At 34.5% G+C, this 24,111-nt stretch overlaps 1 protein-coding gene across 1 annotated transcript in view; it reads right to left on the bottom strand.

The window, feature by feature from the left end:
- The window catches only part of LOC150106740 (rho guanine nucleotide exchange factor 11-like), an 837,747-nt gene that overhangs the window by 420,057 nt on the left and 393,579 nt on the right, over positions 1-24,111 (bottom strand). The window contains exon 20 of the mRNA XM_090393466.1: positions 14,991-15,105. Coding sequence (XP_090249592.1) covers positions 14,991-15,105 — 115 coding nt within the window. The remainder of the gene's footprint in view (positions 1-14,990; positions 15,106-24,111) is intronic.

Here is a 24,111-nt window from a genome sequence, read left to right as displayed (position 1 = left end):
ACTACCACAAATCTTAGTCAAGATAGCAAAAAGTATTGTAAAACACATTGATGAGTGCAGTATTAGGTGACATTACTTTCCATAACAAAAATAAATTTCACTTACTCATGTTAAAGTTTCCTGGATAAAGAACTTTGTGGAACAAGAATGAAGAATAATTTAATAACTAGATTAAATATTTACATACCACCATTCCTCCAGTATAAGCTACCATTATGACCTGAAGAACAAACAGAGTGTACACTTAGATCTGGAGGTGAGAGTTTGTGGTGATCTTCTGAAGTTATTGTTGACAGATAAGACTGTGACATTTGCTTAGAATTACACCGTCAATTCTGTTGTAGTGATTAGGTGTTGAAAGATTTTTTTTTTCTCCCACTTAGTTATACTATAAATTAGAGATGCCAAGAAATTATGTTCTTGGTTTCATCCTTTATCCAAGTGTAAGCAAACAAAGTTTGCACATGACGCCACTTCATGACTGAGCTACTTGTATATGGAGGCTAATAACTTTACATCACTTGCCTTAGTATCCCATAATGCAACGCACATATCCTTACAGACACGTATAATGCTATGCATTATGGGAAGAGCCACTACCCAGACTTTGTTTGCTTACACATGGATAGAGGATGAAACCAAGAATATAATTTCTTAGCATCTTTAATTTTTAGTATAAACAAGTGAAAAAAACTTTCAACATCTATATCTAATCCAGAGTAATTTAGTAATAAGCTGGCTGTGACACCTTTTGGCTACCTGTATATGGAAATATGACTTCTGCATTGCATTGCTTCAAACTGCCTCAGAGCCGAAAATGACGTACCAGGGAATTCTTGATTAAGTTTTGTTTGCGTTTATTATGTGTCTTGAAGATCATGCAATTTTGAATCAGTGCTCTTACCAAAACAGTTCAGAGTCCTGCAGAAGTACCAGTAAGGCTACAACTGCATGGTAAGCATTTTTTTTAAGTCCACATTGACAGATATGGAACAGCAGCCAAACGAAACAATGTTTGAAGTATATCGGGAATTTATCAGACTGGGCGAGCTACTCAACAAAAATTGGCCAGGAAAGGTGAAACTTTATGATATACGTTTCCCCTGGCAAGTGTCACAGACGTTGACACTGAGATTATGGAAGATCAGTCAGAATCGGCAAACCCCACTGCTTATGATTTTCAAGAAGTCCGCATATGTAAAAAGCAGAGAATAACAGATGAACCACTCAAAGACAACATAATGGAACAACACGGTCAAGTTTCAGACTCCACTGCTTCCCCCAAAGAAAAGGTGTCTCCGATTATATTACGACAGAAGCAGAGATGGACAGCTTTAAGATCAACAATGTCCAAACTACACATTGGCTATGTAAAGGCCAAAAATGTGGATGAGGAATAAAGATGTATCCTACAATGGTGATAGACTACAGGTGACTAAAATTGGACATGAAGATATTCCACATGCAAACTCTGTGTGTTTATGTTTTTTTGATAAAGGATTAAAGAAAAATAAAATTTCTTCTCAAGTATTTTACTACTGTAACCAAGTGAAAAAAAAATTTATACAGCCATCTAACTTTGAGAATATCCTAATAATATGATGAGCAGCGATCTTTCCCATAATGCAGAGCAATATACATATTGGAACAGGAGTACTGTGCATTATGGAATACCAAGACAACTGGCATGAGGTTAATAGTATCTATATACTAGTATCTAGTCATGAAGATACTTCCCATGCAAACTTTCTTCATTTGCACTAGGTAAAGGATTGAAGTAGATACAGCATATTTTTTGGTCGCTCTTATACTTTGCTCACTTCATGTGTGCATGCCCCCCCCCCTCTCCACACACACACACACATTTACACCCCTAACAGCTTTAATTTTCCTGACTTGGCAATTCCACATTCACAGTGAGTAAAGCTCCTTCTAGACACCTAACTCTGAATTCATTTTTAAGTGAAATCCATCAGCATTATATAAGGCCTTCCGGCCATCAAATTTAGTCCCCCATCTACAAATTCCACACTATTCCTTCACTATTCCACACCATCCACAACCTGTGCATTGATTCATTTACAATCACTGCTCTCCTCCTACTCCTCAAATTCACTTCTATCATAGTATGGCAGACTTGCAATTTTCAGTCTCTTACTCTTATTTTTTGCTTCTTTTAATAACTCTTTTGTATCATCTCTCACATAGTGTTTTTCACCCTTCTAGTCATTAGCTTTAGTTAAAACAATTCTTTCACCTTACTTTTTTGCATCTTAACAGATTCACTAATATTCGTTTTCATATTAGGGAAACAAGAGTTAGACTTTCATTAATCCCTCCTCATGTCATAGAATTGTCATAAAATATCCTCTTTACCCTCTCTCTTGTTTATTTATAGATTCTTGCCTCTTACCTTTTTTCTCTTCTCAGCTTTACCAATCTTTTGAAGCTTCTGCAATTTTTCACTCGTGTTTTGTCCTGTGAAGGACTGCACATATGCATGCTATTTATTTCTTATGGTCTTCTTTCTTCCTCTTCATTCTCCTGACCTTCCACCACTACACTTTCACCATTATTGCTAATAGAAACATTTTCAGAACTTCCATTAATACTCTCTACTCCATCACCAACCCCCATGGGTGTTTCCTCCTCTTTCAACTAATCACTAACATTCCTAGTAGTAGGCAGCAGCACTACTAGTATTAACCTCTTGTAGCATACATGTTACAATACTGCAATGTGGAAGGCAGGGGGAAACCACCACATCATATTCCAAGTAAAAGTAGCAATGGAAGTTAAAAATGAAGTTCCACTTCGCAGGTTTTTGAAGTTCCTTTTTGCAGTTCCACTTGGTTGAGTTGCTTTTTTTAGATCCTCTTCCTGATTCCACCAGGTTCTTATCATTTTCTCAGTTGGGGGTGAGCCCGAAATACTTCTCTGCAGCCCTGTTTCCATGTTTTTTAGCATATGCAATCACATGTAGCTTGTATGCAATATTGTAGCAATGCCGGCGTTTTCCAGCCATAATTTGCCAACAAATTTAGAGAAAATTTAAGGGCAGAAATTTTTCACCATTCACAACAACCACGACAGCCATTAGAAAGTTTAAACAAACAGGAACATAGCTGTGATTGTCAATGACAGAGCATGCGCATCCGCTGAACTCTACATAACTGGAATGCTCTCACACACCACAAGGAAGCAAGAAAGAAATCGCGTAACTCGGAACAGAGAAAATTTCCAGAAATGAAAGTAATAAAAAAACTGAGCATCGGAGTATAAGATGCACCCTGTTTTTCAGACCTATTTTCAAAGAAAAAAAGTGCGTCTTATATGCCGGCAAATATGGTAAGTTTTTCTTATATCTAAATAACTCAGTCTAGCGCATGCGCGCGCGCGCACACACACACGTGCACGCACACAAACTGCAAGAAATTAACTTTTGCAAGTACCCTTGACAATGTAAGTCTGACAATCCTACAAATTTTTTATTTTATTTTAAAACTCGCTACATGTCTAAAAACACATGGTCTCAATATTGAAACTTATCACAGAACTGCTAAACCACGGAAACTTACATATTCATCTCAATATTTTTAATTCAAATTTAAAAAGTTTAAATTTAGTTTAAATTTGAATGCTAATTACTAAGTTCTAATTACTACGTAATGAAGAGAGCCCACTTTATAGCCATTATTCACATAGCAGTAGGTTGATGAACATGTGGTTGGAACATATTTGAACTTGTTTTACATCAAGGACTACTGTAATACATCAGTCTATCAGAATTCTCTTTTCCTTAATTTGTTATGTTAAATTTAAAACTTAAGAGGCCATAAAAATAGCACCAGATGCTTTTGTGTGTGTGTGTGTGTGTGTGTGTGTGTGTGTGTGTGTGTGTGTGTGTGTGTGTGTGTGTGTGTGTGTGTGTGTGTGTGTGCGTGAGAGTGAGAGAGAGAGAGAGAGAGTAGTTTACCAATGGTAAGCAGGAAGCGTGATAAAAAGTAGACCACTCATTTTTGAATATTTTGCAAAATAAACTGAATCAAAGGATTTTGACAAAAAGCAAGTCTATGAGTTCTGGATTGCCAATGATATCGAGAGAATATAAAATCATGCAAAACTGGTACTTCTATTTACCTAAGGTACCTGTATTTTTCTGTGAAAAACATTTAATATTGTACCCACATTTAAAATTTGTCATAAGATCAGTGTCTACTTTAGTACTTGCTCCACCATTATCACACATATTGCAGTACTGACTCTTCAGGTTCCAGTGATAATGATTTCATCAGATGAAAATATTTATAATTTAAAATTCATATAGTTCAAGAAACCTTAGAAGGCTTAAATTTAGCAATGTAATGTTAGTAAATGACATAATATCAAGAATCTATCATTATTTCAAAGTCAAATATTTAAACCTTATTAAAGGTTTAAATATTTAAATGTACAAGAGGCTTTACGAGAATATAGCTATTGGAATCAGTTGTCGTAGTATGGCATTATTTTGATGACATAAACTCTACCCATAACCTTTTCATTAGTGGTTCTGATAATCATTTCACTGGCCTGACAGCTGAGTCAAACTACTGGTTCTTTTCACACCATGCAATAGTAATTTATGTCAGAAAAGTTGCAAAATACAACATTTTGACATGGGATTGTTACAGGAATGAAGAGAGTTCCCAGACTTAGAGATGTTTGGGATGAGAAACAACCAATTGAGAGAGTTGTCAAGCCAGTGAAAACATAATCAAATGCTCTAATAAAAAGTGAATGAATGCACTATGGGTAGAGTTGCACATCTTAAAAGACACAAACTTAAAAGTTTGTGTCTTTTAAGATGTAAATTTTCAAAGCCAATAAAGCTTCAAAATTGACCTCATGGTCAATTATTGGCTTTGAAATAATTATGGATTCTTAATATCCTTTCCATCCCCCCACACACTACTCTGAACTGCCATTTCCTAACTAAACCCTGGTTCTCCAAAAGATGTGCCAAGGCTGTACATATGAAAAAACCAACAAATCAAGAACTCCATCCTCCTTTAGAGTTTATACCGAAGCCCAAAATAGATGGGGGAAAAAAAATCAATGCTTCCAAAACAGAGTTTGAAAGAACAAAATGCAGGAAACTAGCAGCCTGACCAAATGGCAGCAGAGCCTTTTGGTCTATTGCCAAAGCAATTGGCCAAAACTTCTGCCCACCCCCACTACACTATACCCACCCCCATCGTACCCTGTTGGGCTCATCCAACAGGATTGAACAGAAAATAAATTATTACAAATGGCACAGTTGACAGGATAAAGTCCAATAAATATAGAGAGTAAAATTAATATTGGATTGGGATAGTTCTGGCATCAGTGTGCAGTGAAAAAGGTTTACGCTTTAAGTAATTATGGATATAGAAGGTGATTGTGATACTTTGGTAGATACTAATATAATGGAAGAAAGAGTTCTTTAGAACTGTAAACCTAATCTTGTAATTCTGACGGTTTCAGGAGAAGACCATGAAAATATAGTCCTATTTAATTTTAAAGAGGTAGGAAAATGACCAGATTTCCACTTACTGGTAATTCTTAGAAATAAATTAGTGGGTAAAGTTAAGGCATTCTTAAATTCTTCCCCCATCTTGCGAGATACAATAGATTATACTAAATTTAAAAGTACATTAATAGTGGAATATTCTAAAGTGAGAGATGCAAGTCCGAATTTGTGGAGATTGCATAAATGCATTCAGGGAAATAAGAAAACCATATTGGATTACTACAATAGATTATTAAGCATAGCCAATAAATTAAGCGTTGTAAAGGATGAAAGGTCGCACCTAGAATGGTCTATATTCCATCAATTCAGAGTAGGCTTGAAGGGCGAATTGAAAGAGGTGGCCTACAAGAAAAAGGTTAGGAGTCTAGATGAATGCTATCAACTTGTTAGAGAAAGGGAAGAAAGACTTGGAGACATCCATCAGTCTCAATTCCCAAACAGGTGAATGCTTTAGAACAAAGTAGTATCATGGTAAGTAACATTAATTAAAAGTTAAAAGTGAGATTCAGAAAGATAAATCAACCAAAAATGAGGGAAATAGTAAAAATGTGTTGAAGATGTTGATCGCGACAGAGATATTAGCTTAGATGTTAATTCTAAAACTAAACCAGCAAATTTTCTAGAACTAGAATCACTAAAGGAATACATTAGGCAAGAAGTAGAGAAACAATAAAGACCAATACTAGAAGGGCATGAAAGATTAATCAGAATGTTAGAAGAGCTCAAAGCAAATATCTCTTGTAAAGCATCAGATAAATCGTCTAGTGAAACTACGCGTAGGGAAAGAGTTCCACCTAAATGCTATAACTGTAACAAAATAGGGCATATAGCTAAGTACTGTTATAAATGGAAAAAGTTAGATTATAAGGAAAGAAAGGTATGACTCAAATATTGTGTTAGTAAACAGTGACTTACCGAATAATCAAACTAGCAGATTTAATTGCACCTCATTTAGTTCAACTTAGTAGTGCTGAAATAGCACATAAAAGGCCTCTAAACAGTCATGCAAGAGGCCTTTTATGTGCTATTTCAGCACCAAGACATATAGTGACCAAGACAATACTAATACCTGTGGCCTGTATTCAACAGAATCTCACAAGGCACATTCTAAATCACTATATGACAAGATTAGGAAACTAATTCCTGAAGACATTATTAAATTAAGTGAACCAATCAGGTTGATAGGCAACTCAAACTGAGATTTACACATCAAAGAAAATGAATGTGTTGCTTAACATTCCATGTTTTCCCTTAAGCATTTCTCAAGAGTTGATTATTCTCCCTGAAAAGTCAAATCTAAATATCAGGTAATTCTTAGCTTTGATTTCTTAAAGAAATGCCAACTTTTTGGAGGGCACAATTTCGTATTGTGGCATAGAATATAATCCAAATATGCACTCTGATCGCACATCTCAGGAATGTAATAAGTGCTCTAAGGTAGAACAAAAAGAGGTTCTTGAAAATATAACAATAAATAAAGATAAGGAAGAAGATATGATAAGACTAAAAGAAGACCTAATAGTTAAAGCTGTAAAGTTGGAAAATTCTGTGGATGAAGATAAGTTATCCCTAAATTATTCCAAACGTAAGTACTTTCAAGAAGAAATTATGAAAGTGAGCCATAAAGATAGTAATACAGAGGTGCCCAAATAAATTCTCAGAAGTAGGGTGAACAAATTCAAGAAGTCAAAATAAATGAAGTAAATTAGACACCCAAGCAACAAAACTGGGGAAAGTTCTGTGTGAATATAACACTGAATAAGTTTTAAATCTACAAGACAAGAATATTTATTAACAGGATTAAGAAAGCAAATCGCCCAATTCAATTAAGCCTGCAACTTGTGAGAAAAAAATAATCCTAAAGGTTTGTTTTTACATGTTTTTTTGTTTAGGAGAAAGTACTTCGAGAAATGTTAATTTTTGTAATAATTTTCTAATTAGCCTTTTTAAAATAATATGGCTCATGATGTCATCATGTAACGATATTAATTCATGTTAAATCAATAGGTCTAATTATAAAAATAGTGAATTTCCAAAGATGTGTGAAGAATGACATTATCATCAGTCCAAAGATCAATACATGACCATATTAAAGAATTCTATGAATCTGGATGGAGATTTCCAAAAACACATGAAGAATGACATGTCCAAAGGTCAATACGTGACCATAGTGAAGAATTCTGGGAATTGTCTTGGTAGAGAATTAAATTCCAAAGACGTGTGAAGAATGACATCAGCATGTCCAAAGATCAATATGTAACCATTTTCAAGACACCCAAATGCACACAAGTCCGAACGTATATAAGGCAGGTCATCGAGGAGGAAATTTGTCTTAGGCTTCTCAAACCTTCTCTCATCTGAGTCCACCATCACGTAAGGTTGTTGTCAGGAATTGAAAGAGAAGGAAGTTTGTTTTAGGATTCTCAACCCTTTACTTGATATTGTATTACTTTTGTATTACTTCACATGATATTGTATACATATGTGAATCATTCTGTAAATATTTCCTTTTGACTTAAATGGTTTGTAAACAACAAATTGGACTGATTCTGTCAATGTATTACCCTAAAAAATTCAAACCTGTATAAGATAGAAGTTTATGGGAGTTATAATTAAGCCACGACTAATTTAAAGTAAGGATATATACATATATATATATATATATATATACACACACACATATATATAAGCAGGGAAAATAAATGATATCTGCTTTGTCTTTGATTTAAGATCTTATAATCTCACACTCAATATATGGTCTAACTGGTGCAGTCATAAAACAAATAAATTTACCAGAGTATAGAGTGTGGGAAATAAGATAGTTAATGCAGTCGTCCATTCCCGAATTATAGGTAAAGAAAACAAAAACAAAGCAGGGTAATATAAACACAGAACCTAAAATATAACACAACTACTGTCCTATCTCCCTTACCTCAGTGCTGTCTAAAGTAATGGAAAAAAATCAACATGAGATCTGCTCACAGATGTCACCCATCTCTGGACAAATGCCATGGAGAGGTTTGGCAAATCTCAAGTGGTTGCACTTGATATCTCCAAAGCTTTTGACCAGGTTTGGCACAAAGGCTTACCAAGCAAACTACCATCATTTGGCCTGTCTCAGGACTTCTGTAGTTGGATTGCCAACTTTCTGTCTGGATGCACACTATGTGTGTGATGGTGGATGGTTCCTTATCCTCTCACCCACCCTTTTCCTGTTGATATATCAATCACTTACTTCAGTTGACCTCAACCCAATACACAGTTTTGCAGATGACAGTACATTGTACCCCTCCCTTTCACTTGATAAATCTTACTCTACACAACTCATCTCAACCTACAGAATATCAACCGCTACTACCCTGAATTCTGATCTCCAAGCTATCCTCCAATGGGATTCAGATAACTTTGTCAATTTCAATGCTAATACAAACAGTTCTGTCTTATTTCTTCCAAAAAATAACCATTTTCTCCCAGTATTACTTTTGACAACACCTAAATTTCCAGACAAGATGGGATTTCTCTTCTTGGAATTATATTGACATCAAACCTCTCCTGGCATAAACACATCACAACCATTACATCCTCAGCTTCAAAAAAACTAGGATTTCTCTTTTGCTCAAGATGTTACTTCACCCCTGAACAGCTGTTAACATTATACAAAACACAAATCTGCCCAGCTATCCAATACTGCTCTCACATATGGGGTGGGGCCCCTAAACACTTCCTTAAAAATGCTTTACTCAATACAGAGAGCAATTAAGACTTATTAATGACCCCTCTCTTACCAACTCACTTCCCCCACTTTCGCACAGATGTTTGGTTTCTGCAATATGTATATTCTACAAATATTTCCATGGGAAATGTTCATCTGAAATAGCATTAATAATTCCTCCCCTTAGTACTAAGCCCATTGGAACATGTGCAGCTGCTGCTCAACATCTCTTCACAGTGCACCTTGAAACAAAATAAGTTTCTTTTCCTCTTCCTCCATCCGTACAACTGTTGTATTGTGGAATAGTCCCCCCCCCTCCCCCACCACCACCAATTGTGCTTCCCAAGGAATACAATATAGAGGCAGCCATCGGTTTACGCTTCACTTCCGTTCTGGAAAAAATGGGGTAAACCAAATTGGCGTAAAACAATCCCAATTTTAATGGGAGGTACAAAGTTATGTTCCGCGCAGTCAAAAATTATGCACATGAAATATATAGAATAATTATATTTAAAGCTTTGATAATACATACATGTGTTTATTAAAATAAAATTATTAATAACAAAAACAAAACAAAATTATATGCAAAAAATATTAAACTTCGAAAAAAGATATTACATATTTCTATGTTAAAGTTCCTGGTTTCGGATCACCTACATTTTTTTTTGAAAAAAGTATCCAGTGTTAACTGCCTAAATTTTCTTTTTCTTTCTTTAAGGAGTTCATGTAAGGTCGAATAGATGCGATTGCACTTCGTTCCCAATCGTGGTCCATTTCGCAGAGTTCATAAGTAACTGTCTCTATGCTTGCAAGGATACACTGAAAATTGGCCGTTTTTATATCTTCAGAGAACCTTCTTCGTTTTCTTACTCCTTCTTTGGATGAATTGTTCGTCTAATTCTTTTAAGTTTTCATTGGAGAGCAGTTTTTCATGGCTCTATAAGACTTCTGTCACATCTTCAGCTGTAATATCTTCCGATCCCACCTCTCGCACAAGCTTGGTAATGTCTTCAATAACATTCTCCTCTTGCTCTAATTCCTCGAAGTCTTACAAAAATGCTGGAAGAAGTTTTCGCCATGCTCCTTTTAAACACTTTGCTAACACTTCGTTCCAAGCTGCCTTGATGTTGTTAATGCTCTTCAAAATATCGAATGACCGCCAATAGTCTTTAATAGTTTTACCTGAAGTGTCCAAGACTCTTCCCATTTCCATAAATGTTATACGGAGGTAATAGGCTTTGAAGATTGATATAATACCCTGATCCATTGCTTGTAAAAGCGATGTTGTGTTTTGGGGCACGTAAACAACCTTGACATCCAATGGTGTTCTTAGTTCAGCAAGGTTTGAGGATGTCCAGGGGCATTATCCAAGAGAATCAATGCCTTGGCTGGCAAATCATTTTCTTTACAGAAGTGAAGCACGATAGGACAAAAATAATTTGAGTACCAATCTATAAAAACGTCTTGTGTAACCCAAGCTTTCTTGTTCCATTTCCAGTAGACTGGCAGCCTGGCTTTTATACCCTTGAAAGCGCATGGTGTCTGTGAATGGTACACTAACATTGGTTTAAGCTTCAAAGTTCCGGAGACATTTGCACCCAACAAAAGCGTAAGTCTATCTTTTTGCAGCTCTAAAGCCTAGAGTGGAACGTTCTTCACAGGAAATGACGATGCGTGATGGCAATTTTTTCCAGTAGAGCCCAGTCTCATCAACATTAAAAATGAGATCAGGAGAATAACTTCCTTGTTCTACACAGTCTTGAAATTCTTTAGGAAAAGCAGCCGCTGTTGCAACATCTGCACTTGCTGCCTCACCACATAATTTGACACTATGGCACTTACTTCAAGACTTAAATCTCATGAACTAACCTATGCTTCCTAAAAACGTTTCTTCGCCTCCATCTGTCTTTTTAAGATCATCAAAAATTGTTTTTGCTTTTTCAGTTATAATAGCATGAGTCAGAGGAATGTTTTTCTGATTCAAGTCATCCACCCATAATGGTAATTTTTCCATTTTTTCACGAAGTTTACCTCTGCTATAATTTACGTTTTGCATTTAGTACTGCCATAGATTGTTGCGCAGACTGTTTTATTCTATCTGCATTTTTCATAATTGTAGTAACAGTCGACAGAGGTAAGTTCATACTTCTACAGGCATTAGAACATGTCTGCCCATCTTCCATTCTTCGAATCATCTCCATCTTCTTTTCAAGCGTGATTGTACTTCTTTTCAAGTTCTGCTAACTTTTCTGCACTTCTTTTATTAGACATGGTATGTAATTACATACTTCATCAATTTAAATACGTATGTATGTATGTTAAAAAAATTAAATAGAACAATTAGGTAGATTCAACAGTAAAACTAGGTTTGACACATATACGTTGTAGTAGCTTGGTAAACACTGAAACACTAGTGTCTGCTTGCATTGTTTCTCAGTTAGACCACACTACAGTAAGAAAGCACGTGCAAACATCCAACGTTATTGTGAATTGACGTAAATTGAACTGTCATAAACCAAGGGCTGCCTGTACAGTGTTTCAAATCAAATGTAAACAAGTTCCTCCTTTCCCAGGCTACTACCCCATATATGGTAATAATGTACTATAGGTTGATCAACCAACCCCTCATGTATGGGCTTGACATAATAATTTAATAATTTATCATTCATCATATGTATGAACTGTATTAAATACAAAAAAAAAAAAAAAATTCTTTAGTAGTAGTAGTTTATACAGCTGACTCTCACTACAGTAAACAGTAATATGGCAAACTTACTCAACAAACTTCTGAAAAGTTCTGACCAAATCCTCAGAGACAAAATACTATTCTGAAGGAAATTCACTATAGCAAACTTCCCAATATAACAACGTATTCCTGTGGTTCCTACAAGTTTTCTACAGTGACAGTTCACTGTCATTCACTGGAATTCAAACCTGCACTTCAGAGCACAACCAACTATTGTCACAATATACATATGCAATAATAATTAGTGTTGGAAACAGTAATGTTTCCAAGGCTAATTACCATTACCTCATTAATTCAATAAAAAATTAATCAATAATTTAAAAAAGAAACACGTAAAATCCTATCTTCATTGAGAGAAAGAATGGAATTTGTATATAGCATCTTTGTAAATCTCTCTTTTAAATGAAATTCATGGAGAGAAAGATTGGCACTTGTTCATAGGCTCTTTCAAAACAATTTCTTAAAAGCAGTTCTGTTGCATGATAATAATGAGCAGCTTTCTCAGAATTCTTGTAAATATAACAAGTATGAAGGAAACTTTTGAAAATACAGTCATCACTCAATTATCCAACCTTATAGTAACTGAGTCTTCAATTAACTGACTCTTGAATGAGTTAATGTGTCAACAAACTTCAAATACAGCAACAGGTAACTGTATCTTCAGTTAAATAATCCTTCAATTATCTGACTAGCATTGATTTCTTGCTGGAGAAGATTGAAGAATTATTATATATCCAAATATATTGATATAATATAATAAATTTAGTTTAATCATTTATCCAAGTGTAAGCAAATAAAGTTTGCACCTGAAGTATCTTCAGGACTGAGGCAACTCATGGTAAAGGTGGACCAAGCTCTCATCGCTCCTTGTCTCAGTACCTCCAATAATGCAAAGCACATCTCCTTGCAGACATGTATAATGCTATGCATTAAGGGAAGGGCCACTACCCAGACCGGTTTCGACCTTTATTGAGGTCTCGTCAGTGGGAGCCAGACCTAGAGGTGGTGATACTAAGGTGAAAGCAATGGAGAAGTCATATTTACCTATGCGAGTTGCCAAAAGATGTCTCACCTTATAATTAAATTACCCTGGATTTAGAGAAAGATGTTGGAAGTTTTTTCCCACTTTGGTTAGACTATAATAAATTTAGTTTAATCCTTTATCCAAGTGTAAATTTATCCACTTGGATAAAATTTTAAACTAAATTTATTATAGTCAAAACAAGTGGAAAAAACTGCTAATATATTGAAGTAATCATGTACAATTATTAACACTGGAATATTTATAGATATTTAAAAGTTACTGCTAGTCATGCAAGAAAGATTTACAAAATCTTGTTTTTTATATTTATAGAACAGCATGATTAAAATTAAGACCGAAGCAACTACGATTACAAGGCATGTGTGTTATGCCCGCTAATTGCATCTATTCTTGTAACACTGTTGGATGAAAGACTTGAATTTCAAGGAGAAAAAAAACTCTATGTCAGGCAGTTGAATGTACCTTCAGTTGAATAAAAGCAGATCTTTCAGCTTGTCAATAATAAGATAAGCCACAAGAAGTAGAAATCTGGTAAACATCTGTAAAACACCAAGAGGAGGTAGTGTGTCCTTAGCAATGCAAATAAAGTGGAGTTTTTAAGTTTAAAAAATGCTGACCGTGAAAATACAGCTCCCTGAAAAGATGATTTTACATGGGAGCGAGGGTGAACATAAAGCACAAACTCCTACTGAAAGTGAGCCTCAGCTCCCTCTATGACATTATTAAATTAAATAAAGAAAGCACTACACAAAAAAAGGTCTGCATTCCAGTATAACTATGCAAGATCTACAAAAATTTCAAAGCCAAACTCAAGGAAAGTATATTTGTTAGACCTCAAAATCAAAGCAGTATTAAAAGATGAAAAATTTGAAAAGAGTCTTGCTAAAACAAAAGACTGGAAATTAAGATATACGGCTGAAGGGTTATAAAATTGTAATTTGAAGGAACTAGCTGATCAAAGCGTAACTAAATACCAGAATGTCAGTGAAAATTCGCTTCCTTCATTTTCACCTGAATTGACTTTGTGAAAATCTCAGTGCAATTAGTGAAGAGCAGATGAACAGTTCCACCAGAACATCAACATAATGAGTCAATAACACCAGGGGAAAATGGAATGATGTTAGTATGGTGAGAAACTAAAGTTGGCTACTTTAAAGAGGTACATGAGGGTACTTATAAGAGGAAACAAAGTACTTACAAGCACTTTAAAAGTAGTGTTAAGTTTAGTATTTTTTAAAATTTATTACAATATGAAAATTTTAAAATATGACACCTCCAGGGAGTCCAAGGACTCATCCCGGCAGGACACTCCACCCTATTTCGCTAAATACATCTCATTTATTTAAAATATAGTAAAATATCCAAATAAATACTGAATTTTGGCTATTTGTATTCATTTCACAAAACATATCCTCCCCCACAACTTTAACAACTGATTTTTTATTTTTTTTTAATGACCAATACTTATTGAAGATGATAAGTATACCTGTAATATAAAGAACTCTTATATACCAGAGATAAACAACCTGTTCCATTTATTAAATTCTATCCTCTGAAACACATATAAATCACCTTTTCTGATCTCTTACCAATACAATTCTTGTTGATCAGCATAATTTCATACATATTACAAATTTTCTTGATTGATTTTTATCAGCTTCCTGCCTTATTCTTGATTCTGTCACAAATTTATAGATATTAATTCACCTGAAGTTTAACAATGAACCTACATCTCATTCTCTTAATAAAAAAAGTTTGTTATTGTGATTAACAATAATCTTCATAAAAACAATACTTATACAGGTAAAAAATCTGATTTTTTTAAAATGAATATTGATTCAAATAAATGCAACAGGGTATTCAACAGAATAAACTGTAGATGAATAGATACTATTCTAACTAAGAGTAATACAAAATGGAATGGAAGTGAGGAACTTACTCTGGCACTGATAACCCTGGTTGCCAACACCCCAGATAATTAGCTGACAGTGATTGCAATATGTAACACAGTAGTAGTGTTGAGGTATAAAGTGGTGATCTTGGGCAAATATAACCTAAAAACATAAATAAATAAAAATGATCAAAACTTCAAGAAAATATTTAGAAATGATAACAATAACATGTTACTGTTATTGTCATTTAACAATACAGCAATTCAGTACCTTCAGCAGCTATGCACATGACTTGAAAATAACACTTCGTTTTTGAAAAAGATTTTTAACCGTCCTGTTATGTGCAAGAGTTTTAACCTGATACTGTTGCAATATTATATATATTTTGCAACAGTATGCCTAAACATACTTAGGCATAGCAGGTTAGCTTTCTTTATCTAGCTTTGAACCTATAACAATACTTTCTAGCTAAATGAAGCAAAATAATTTGAAATAATGCAAAATATTGTAAACAAAAATAAACTAATCTTCTATGAGTTCTTCTTGTGGATTTATTGTGCAAACCACTGGTATATTAAAAATAAAAAAAAATAAAAAATAGAAGCATAAATCAGAGGTGAGAATATCAATTCAACATGTGTAGTTTGAGGATTATGATTGGTTAATTATATTATCATTATATTTTAATGAAAATATAGTAATATGGAATGCATTATCGATGACTGATATATAATTGATATGCATTGGCATTATTATTAGAGGTATTGTAAATTGGATCACCGATTATAATCAATAATCTAATTTACTGATAATTATCAATATAAGGATTACTAAGAGGCATAACTGATAAGTGATTACCACTGTTAGAGATGCTGGTATTGTATTTGGTGTGCAATAAAATTTAATAAAATATTTAAAAAATTGAAAAACCAGAAGTATAAATATAACAAGAGAGAATAGTGTATGAGCCTATTTGAGGAGAGAGGGGGGGGAGATTATATCATACACAGGTTTTGCTGGGCTACTGACTATCACCAAGATGATATTTTAATGAAATTAATTTTTTTTTTTTTTAAATTCTGAAACTACTGAGATTATTTTTCATTAATGTATATGACAAACAGCTAAGTCAGATGTCTGCTTTACTTCTATTCTGAACAAGTGATGAGAATGACTTGCTGTTTCATAGGCAAGTTTCCTATATGCAGTGCAGAAAAAAAATTATAATTTAAGATTTTACTGTGAAAAATTACAAACTTTTTCTCTTTTCAAAACAAACTGCTATCTTCATTAATTTAAGACACAAGAAATAATGGTTTGCATGGCAATTTTGGGATATGCATGCCATAGTTCTGCCATTAACATTATGATTTACAGCCAAACTTCTTCACAACAGTATACAGGTTCTTCATAGCAGTACTTCACAGTATAAACAACAGAAGAGAAAAAATTATTTATTAAGTTGCTAATATTTTGATGGATTTTTACCCACCATCTTCAGAGCACAAATGGCAATTGTTATAAAACAAAGCAGCTGCCTAGGTAGTTGTAGAAACAATTCAAACTGTAACTGAAAAGAAACTAATGTTCTATCATGGCATTCACTAAGCACCATGATGGGGGGGGGGGGGGGGTATTTCGACAAAGTTAAGCAGCATGCAGTCTTAGAATGACTGTCATCCATATTTCTGGCAAATTAATGCAGCCATACTTATTGAGATTATGTGAGCATTTCATTCTAAAAATAGCCTCTCAGACTGTGGTGAATTCTAAGCAGCATTTATGTCTTTTTTCGTTTAATCCCATTATGATGTATTCAGAAATCAGTCAGCCAGTCCTGACTTGCCATACTGATGACAGAAAATGTACTTTTTAAGTTGTTGAAGGCAGATGTAACAAAATTTACTGCTGTCCAAACAGGATAAAAGTGCAGACAAGTGAACAATTATATACTCCACGATGTGTAAATGGATGAAGCTTGTCCTTTCAAGAACAGAGAAAGGCTGTTATAGTACGCCCACAGATACGAGACCCTTCGACACTTGTGCACATGTCAAAAGAAGGAGAATCTATTCCGATAATAGGGTAATCAATTCGTATTGTGGGATGAGTGTTTATTATTACATCAGAAAATTAACTTTTCTTTTATGATCATTGTAGTTTTTAAAGTGGTAAGTATTTTGCTTGTATAAGAGATGGAAAATTTTACATATAAAGAATGTGATTTTGCGTGTTGGTGACCAATTCGTACATTGCCTTATTTCTTTCTCCCCTTCAACATGAATTGACTCTTCTTGGCAGTCTGCGAACAACAGCTCTCACTTCTGTGGTCGGACTATAGATGGATGCATGATTTTAATTGGATACATTATGTGTGATGATGAATTAATTGCATAGTTTGAGGATAAAGTTCCCTCTATAAAAAAAAGTTCCCAGATTATCTGGTCGAATATAATCCACGAACCTATCTGCAGTACTAAATGTTCTATAGGCTAACAACCTTTCGTGGGTGAGATGCACATAAAATGCACACACACACACACAAAATGGTGAAAAAAAATTAAAGCAAAACTTATTTTAAAGGAAACAGAATTTTTTCTTTTTTCTTTTGACTTCAAGAAAATTTACAAAGGCGGAAAGGCAGTAAAAAAACAGCATATCCTTAGCCATGCCTAATTACCCTATGGAGAAACTGTGTAAGATGCAAATCGAATAAAAGATAAATTTCATTACATTACTGAATAAACACTAAAATATTTTGATGAAGAACTTTTGACCAAAACAATTTATAACAAAAATTGGGTTTATGAAAAGAATTATAAAAACGGAGGAAAACTCATGCAAAAAACTTTGACATAGAATTTTTGCTTACGTATCATAGGCATCATCAGTACAAGATCACAGAATAGCAATTAAACAATAACAGACAATTCTAAAAAGCACGACTGAGTAGCTGATGTAAGTTAACTAAATAAGGTAAATAATTTCCTAACTTTATTTTAAAAAAATAATTATATAAATATATACATATAAATTAAAGATGCCAAGAAATTCTTAGTTTCACCCTTTATCCAAGTGTAAGCAAACGTAGTCTGAGTAGGGCCCTTCCCATAATGCACAGTATTATACATATCTGTAAGGATGTGTGTTGCATTATGGGATACTATGATAACTGATGTGAAGCCATTAGCCTCTATATACGAGTTGCCCTGTCAAGAAGTTACTTCATACACAAACTTTGTTTGCTTACACTTAGATAAAGGATGAAACCAAGAATATTCTAAGAAATTTCTTGGCATCTTTAATTTATAACATAACCAAGTGGAAAAACTATCAACAACAAAAAAAATATATATATACACACATTCACAAAAAATTAGGAAAGAATAGCAGATTTAAAAGTACCATCTCCCACGATCTGTTTAAGTTAGGACAATGGAGTAAAGTTTTGCACATTTCTTTATAAAGACATTGTATGAGGAAATGGCTTCCATGAAGGACTCTTTTCATGTTCCAATGAACTTTTTATGTTTAATGTCAATAGCATGCATCACGAGGTCCAGACTATTCAGGCTCATGGTATTTAATATAAGACTTGTGTTCTAGATCAGGGGTGGGGAACCCCTTGCCTACAGGCGAAATTTCGCTCGCGAGTCCATTTCACAACTTTATTCAATTTATTTTTTTAAATGACAAGTGTTGTGAAAAGCGTAAAAGAAGTGGTGAATGTGCTCTGTTTTGTGAAAAATGGACAGAACTATACTTCTTTATTGAAATTAACGACAAGTGCATTTGTCTTATTTGTAATGAACATGTTGCAGTTTATGAAAAATATAATCTTGAACGACATTATTTGAGTAAGCATAAGAAATAAGAAAATTTAAAAGGATCAGAACGTTTAGACAAGATAGCGACTTTGAAAGAAAATATAACCAAAAGCCAATCTCTTTTTAAAAAGCTTATTCAGTAAAGACCATCTGTAACTCAAGCTAGTTATGCATTGTGTGAACAAATTGCTAAAAAAAACTTAAAACCCATAATGAAGGTTAGTTTGTGAAAGATTTACTGCCGTCGAGATTTTATGTCCAGAAAAACTGAGTTTGTTTAAAATATTAGCCTATCAAGAAGATAGGCTAATATTTTAAACAACAGGGAATTCAAAGAATTTTTGCAAGATCTTGAAGCTGAATATGGGGACTTATTGTACCATTGTGAAATTAGGTGGCTAAGTAGAGCTCAAATGATTTTATAAACTTAAAGACAAAGTGAATATTTTCTTGGACATTAAAGGTGTCTCCATTAAAGAATTGGCAGATGTAAAGTTTCAAACTGATTTAGCATTTTTAGTAGACATAACTAGTCATTTGAATAATCTAAATTTGAAATTACAAGGCCCCAATCAGCTAATGACCTCTTTGCTCATATCAAAAGATTTGAATCAACGCTTCAATTATTTCTTACCCAACTGAAAAAAAAAAAAAAATGTCTTCCGCATTTTCCAAAATTAAGAGAACACAATCCAAAATCAACAAGTGAGTATGTTGATGAGTGTCAAAGTGTTTTGAATCAATTTCAAAGGAGATTTGAAGATATAAAAAAAATCAAAGAATTGAGTTACAAATATTTGAAACACCTTTAGATATATGCCCCGAGGAAGCTTCCGATTCCTTGCAATTACAGTTGATTGATTTGCAGCATGATAACACTTTGAGGTCAAAATATAGTAATCTGCCTATATTGGACTTTTACAATTCTGAGAAATTCCCTTCTTTAAAAAATAATGCCTTGAAAATATCTTTTCAGTTTTCTACTACTTATCAATGCAGGGAATTTTTTTTAAAATTAAGTCTGGCAAAAAATCACCTTCGTACAAACTCACTTATAAAAATCTCGCCAATGAACTACGAGTAGCCGTCTCATCAAGGGTGGCTAATATTTTTAAGCTTTCACATAAAAAGCAGTTTCAACCTTCTCACTAAAAAGTTTAAGATTAAAGGTAAGCTTCATTAACTTTGATGAAATATTTATTATGCTATTATTGCTTTAATAAAGTTCTTATTTAAAATAAAATAAATGTAATTTTTTAAATAAATTAAATATAGCCTTGATTTGATTGTTATAATTATGTCTACACAATTGTAATTAAATGATACCATATCAGATGAGAATGTTGCACATTTACTTATTGAGATATATATTGCACACTATATATAAGAGTTAAAATTTGTCAGTTGCCTGCAGAAGTTTTTAAATTAGCAATTTTCGCCCTTGATCCTAAAAAGGTTCCCCACCCCTGTTCTAGATGAATAAATGCAGATCTTCCTGTTTGCCCAAAATAAGATAACCCACAAGAGCAGGGAATCTGGTAGAGCATGCTATTGACAATAAACATAGTTCATTGGAACAAGACAAGGGTCCTTGATAATAGCTGTTTCCTCACAGAACATCCTAACAGATCCAATAGTCTATATCTATTCCTTGTGGGTGAAATTTTTTAAATCTGCTAATCTTTCCTAATTTTATTTTGTCTATGTATAAATATAATTTATATTGGGTTGGCAAATAAGTTTGTTCGGTTTTTCAGAGTGGAATGAAACACATTTTATTTAATATATATAATACATACTGGTCAGTTATATATTGACCCGCTTTATCAATGACCTCTTGTCATCTGTCCACCAACTTCATTATGCCGCGTTCATAACACACCTGAGGTTTACTGGCGAAAAACTGATCCAGGTGTCTTTTGACAGCCTCCTCATTAGCGAAGGTTTTCCTGTTCAGAGAATTCTGCAACGATCGGAATAAGTGGTAATCGAAAGGTGCCAGGTCCGGTGAATACGGAGGATGCGGCAAAACATCCTAGCCAAGACGTAACAATTTACTCTGGGTTGTTAATGATGTGTGGGGTCTGGGTTTGTCGTGGTGAAAGACAACTCCTTCCCGATTTGGCAATTCAGTATGTTTTGTGCTAATTGCACGGGCCAGTCATGTTAACTGTGAGCAATAGACAGTTAAATCAATCATTCTGCCTGATGGTAACACCTCGTAGTGAACAACACCTTTATAATCCCACCACACAGAGAGCATTATCTTCTATGGGTGCAATCTTGCTTTCAAGGTTGTTTGTGGAGGTTCACTCTTGTGCCCCATGATCTTTTACATACCACGTTATCGTAAACGACCCATTTTTCATCTCCCATAATCATCCGCTTCAAAAATGGGTCATTTTCTTGGCAACGTCGCAGCGAATCACAGATGAATATGCGAGCAGTCATATTGGTCTCAGTCAATTCATGCGGCACCCAAACATTGAGTTTGGGTGCCGCATGAAAACCAATATATATATATGAATAAATAAAATTTTTGAAAAAAAAATTAGGATAACTTTTTTTTTTAATTGCCATTCTAAGATCTTGTATTAATGATGCCTATGATACTTAGGCAAAAATTCTATGTTGATGAAGTTTTTTTATAATAAATTTAGTTTAATCCTTTATCCAAGTGTGAGCAAACAAAGTTTGCACCTGAAAGTATCTTCAGGACTGGGTTAAGGTGGTACACACCAGGGCAACTCGTTGCAAAGGTGGAGCAAGCTACCAACACTCCTATCCTAGTATCTCCTATAATGCAAAACACATCTCCTTGCGGATATGTCTATTGTTATGCATTAAGGGAAGGGCCACTACCCAGACCGGTTTCGACCTTTATTGAGGTCTCTTCAGTGGGAGCCAGGCCCAAGTCGAGATATCAGGCAGAAGCACTTGCAGGTCATCTCCACCTATAGGAATTGGCAAGTCCTATAGGTGGAGATGACCTGCAAATGCTTCTGCCTGATATCTCGACTAGGGCCTGGCTCCCACTGAAGAGACCTCAATAAAGGTCGAAACTGGTCTGGGTAGTGGCCCTTCCCTTAATGCATAACAATAGACATATCCGCAAGGAGATGTGTTTTGCATTATAGGAGATACTAGGATAGGAGTGTTGGTAGCTTGCTCCACCTTTGCAACGAGTTGCCCTGGTGTGTACCACCTTAACCCAGTCCTGAAGATACTTTCAGGTGCAAACTTTGTTTGCTCACACTTGGATAAAGGATTAAACTAAATTTATTATACTCTAACCAAGTGGAAAATAAACTTTCAAGAAGTTTTTTTAAGTGAATTTTCTTCAATTTTTATAACTCTTTTCATTACACAAAGTGGTGAAACAAAAAAATTGGGTTTATTTGGTCATTAGAATTAAAAACACATACTTCCTTTTTTTAAAAAAAAATGCTATATATATATATATATATATATATATATATATATATATTAAGTATTGTTGTTCAAATCTGAAAAAGATAAGATCATCCAAATCTATGCACCAACAATAAGTCATACTGATGAAGAAATTGAAGCATTCTATCGTGATGTATCCCAACTCTACAATAAAGGAAAACATCATTTCAGAATTGCAATGGGAGACTCTAATGGTGGGGTGTGTTTTCAGATTTATTCCAGTAGCTGACTTTTAGCTGTTTGCCCTGGTTCCCTGGTGAAAACAAGGGGAGCCTTGTTTAACCAGGCGACGCCCAGTCAGCATGAAATTTTGTCATGTTGTACTATCATTTTCTATATTGGTTTAAGCCAATAGGAATACAATTTGGTCGGCTAAATCCCAAATTGACAGTCCATCCTCGTTCGTTCAGTATCCAGGTAGATACCTAACAGGGTGCACCACGAGAAGGTGAGGATTGGACATTAGGTCAGAAGCCCTGGTCAGTTCTCCACATTGCTTTAAAGGCTATGTGTAGGTCTCCTCTCAGTTATACAGCTTTGACCCTTAAGCACACCTGAAATCTGAAAACACACCCCAACACAACATCACCAGAGTTAAAGATCGGTACTATCAACATAAGAAGTCTGAATGGCAAAGAAATGAAGATAGCTGAAGAATTAGATAAGTACCAGATTGACATAATAGGGGTGACTGAAACAAAAAAGACAAAAACTGGTGAGATCTTTCTGAGCAATAAATACAAAATGTTATATTCAGGAAATGACAATCAAGGAAAAGAAGGGGTAGCCATAGTATTCAACACAAAATATGAGGCTAATCTTCTTGAATGACAGGCAGTCTCAAGTAGAGTAATGTGGGCAAATATCAGAATGGGGAATTGGACAATGAGACTTATTTGTGCCTATGGTTCCATGGAAGGTGCTACTAAGAAAGAAGTGGAGGAATTTTTTGAGGCTTTAGAAAAAGCAACTGACACAATGAAAAAGGAAAAGTTGATTATTGTTGGGGATCTAAATAGCAGAGTAGGAAATGATTGTGAGACATACAAAAATATTTTGGGAAAATTTGGAGAAAAGAGCAAAGCTAATAATAATGGCAAATATCTGTTGAATTTCTGATCAGGACATGGAATGGTTATTACTAACACCATGTTCCAACATAAAAATGTGCACAAATTCACATGAAGAGAAGAGGCTAGGAATAAGAAAAGTCTCATTGACTATGTTTTTGTTGATAGTGATGTTTTCTCCCTGGTGCAGGACACCAGAGTGTACAGAGGATTTGAAATTGGAAGTGATAACTATTTAGTCTTGAGCAGAATAAAATTGAATTTCATATTGAAAAGAATAACATGTAAGAAAGTTTCAAAGCGAATAAAAGTTGAGCAGCTCTCAGATGTGAACTGCAGACTAAAATACACAAAGATTATTGAAGAAAAAATGAAAGAGTTTGAGAACAGGAACCAAACCTTGGAGATTCAGTGGCAAGCTTTGAAGAAAACCCTGATTGATTCAGCCAGAGAGGCATGTGGTGAGGTTGTCTGCAAGGATAGAAAAATCAGAACTCCATGGTGGACACAGGAAGTTAAAGAGGCAGTGAAGGAAAAGAAGAAAGCATATCAAAAGTTCCTGGCAAATAAGTCAGCTTGTGCTCTTAGAGAATACAGACACAAATGTAAGAAAGTGAAACACTGTGTAAAACTAGCTAAACAAAAGTTCGTGGGAGGACTTTGGCAAGAACATAGAAAATAAATATCAAGAAGGTGATAAGATATTCTCGAGGTTGTTGAAGAAGCTTAGAAATGGAGGCAAGAGTGCTGTAAAAGGAGTTAGAGATGATAAAGGTGACATGAAAATAGGAGAAAAAGATATCCTTGAAGTATGGAAT

Source organism: Typopeltis vanoorti, chromosome 5 (assembly GCF_054136105.1).
Source record: "Typopeltis vanoorti isolate ZY-2024b chromosome 5, IOZ_Tvanoo_1.0, whole genome shotgun sequence".
Taxonomy (NCBI): Eukaryota; Metazoa; Arthropoda; class Arachnida; order Uropygi; family Thelyphonidae; genus Typopeltis; species Typopeltis vanoorti.
Note: the sequence above shows the minus strand (reverse complement) of the source record. Positions and strands in the feature narration are given on the sequence as shown.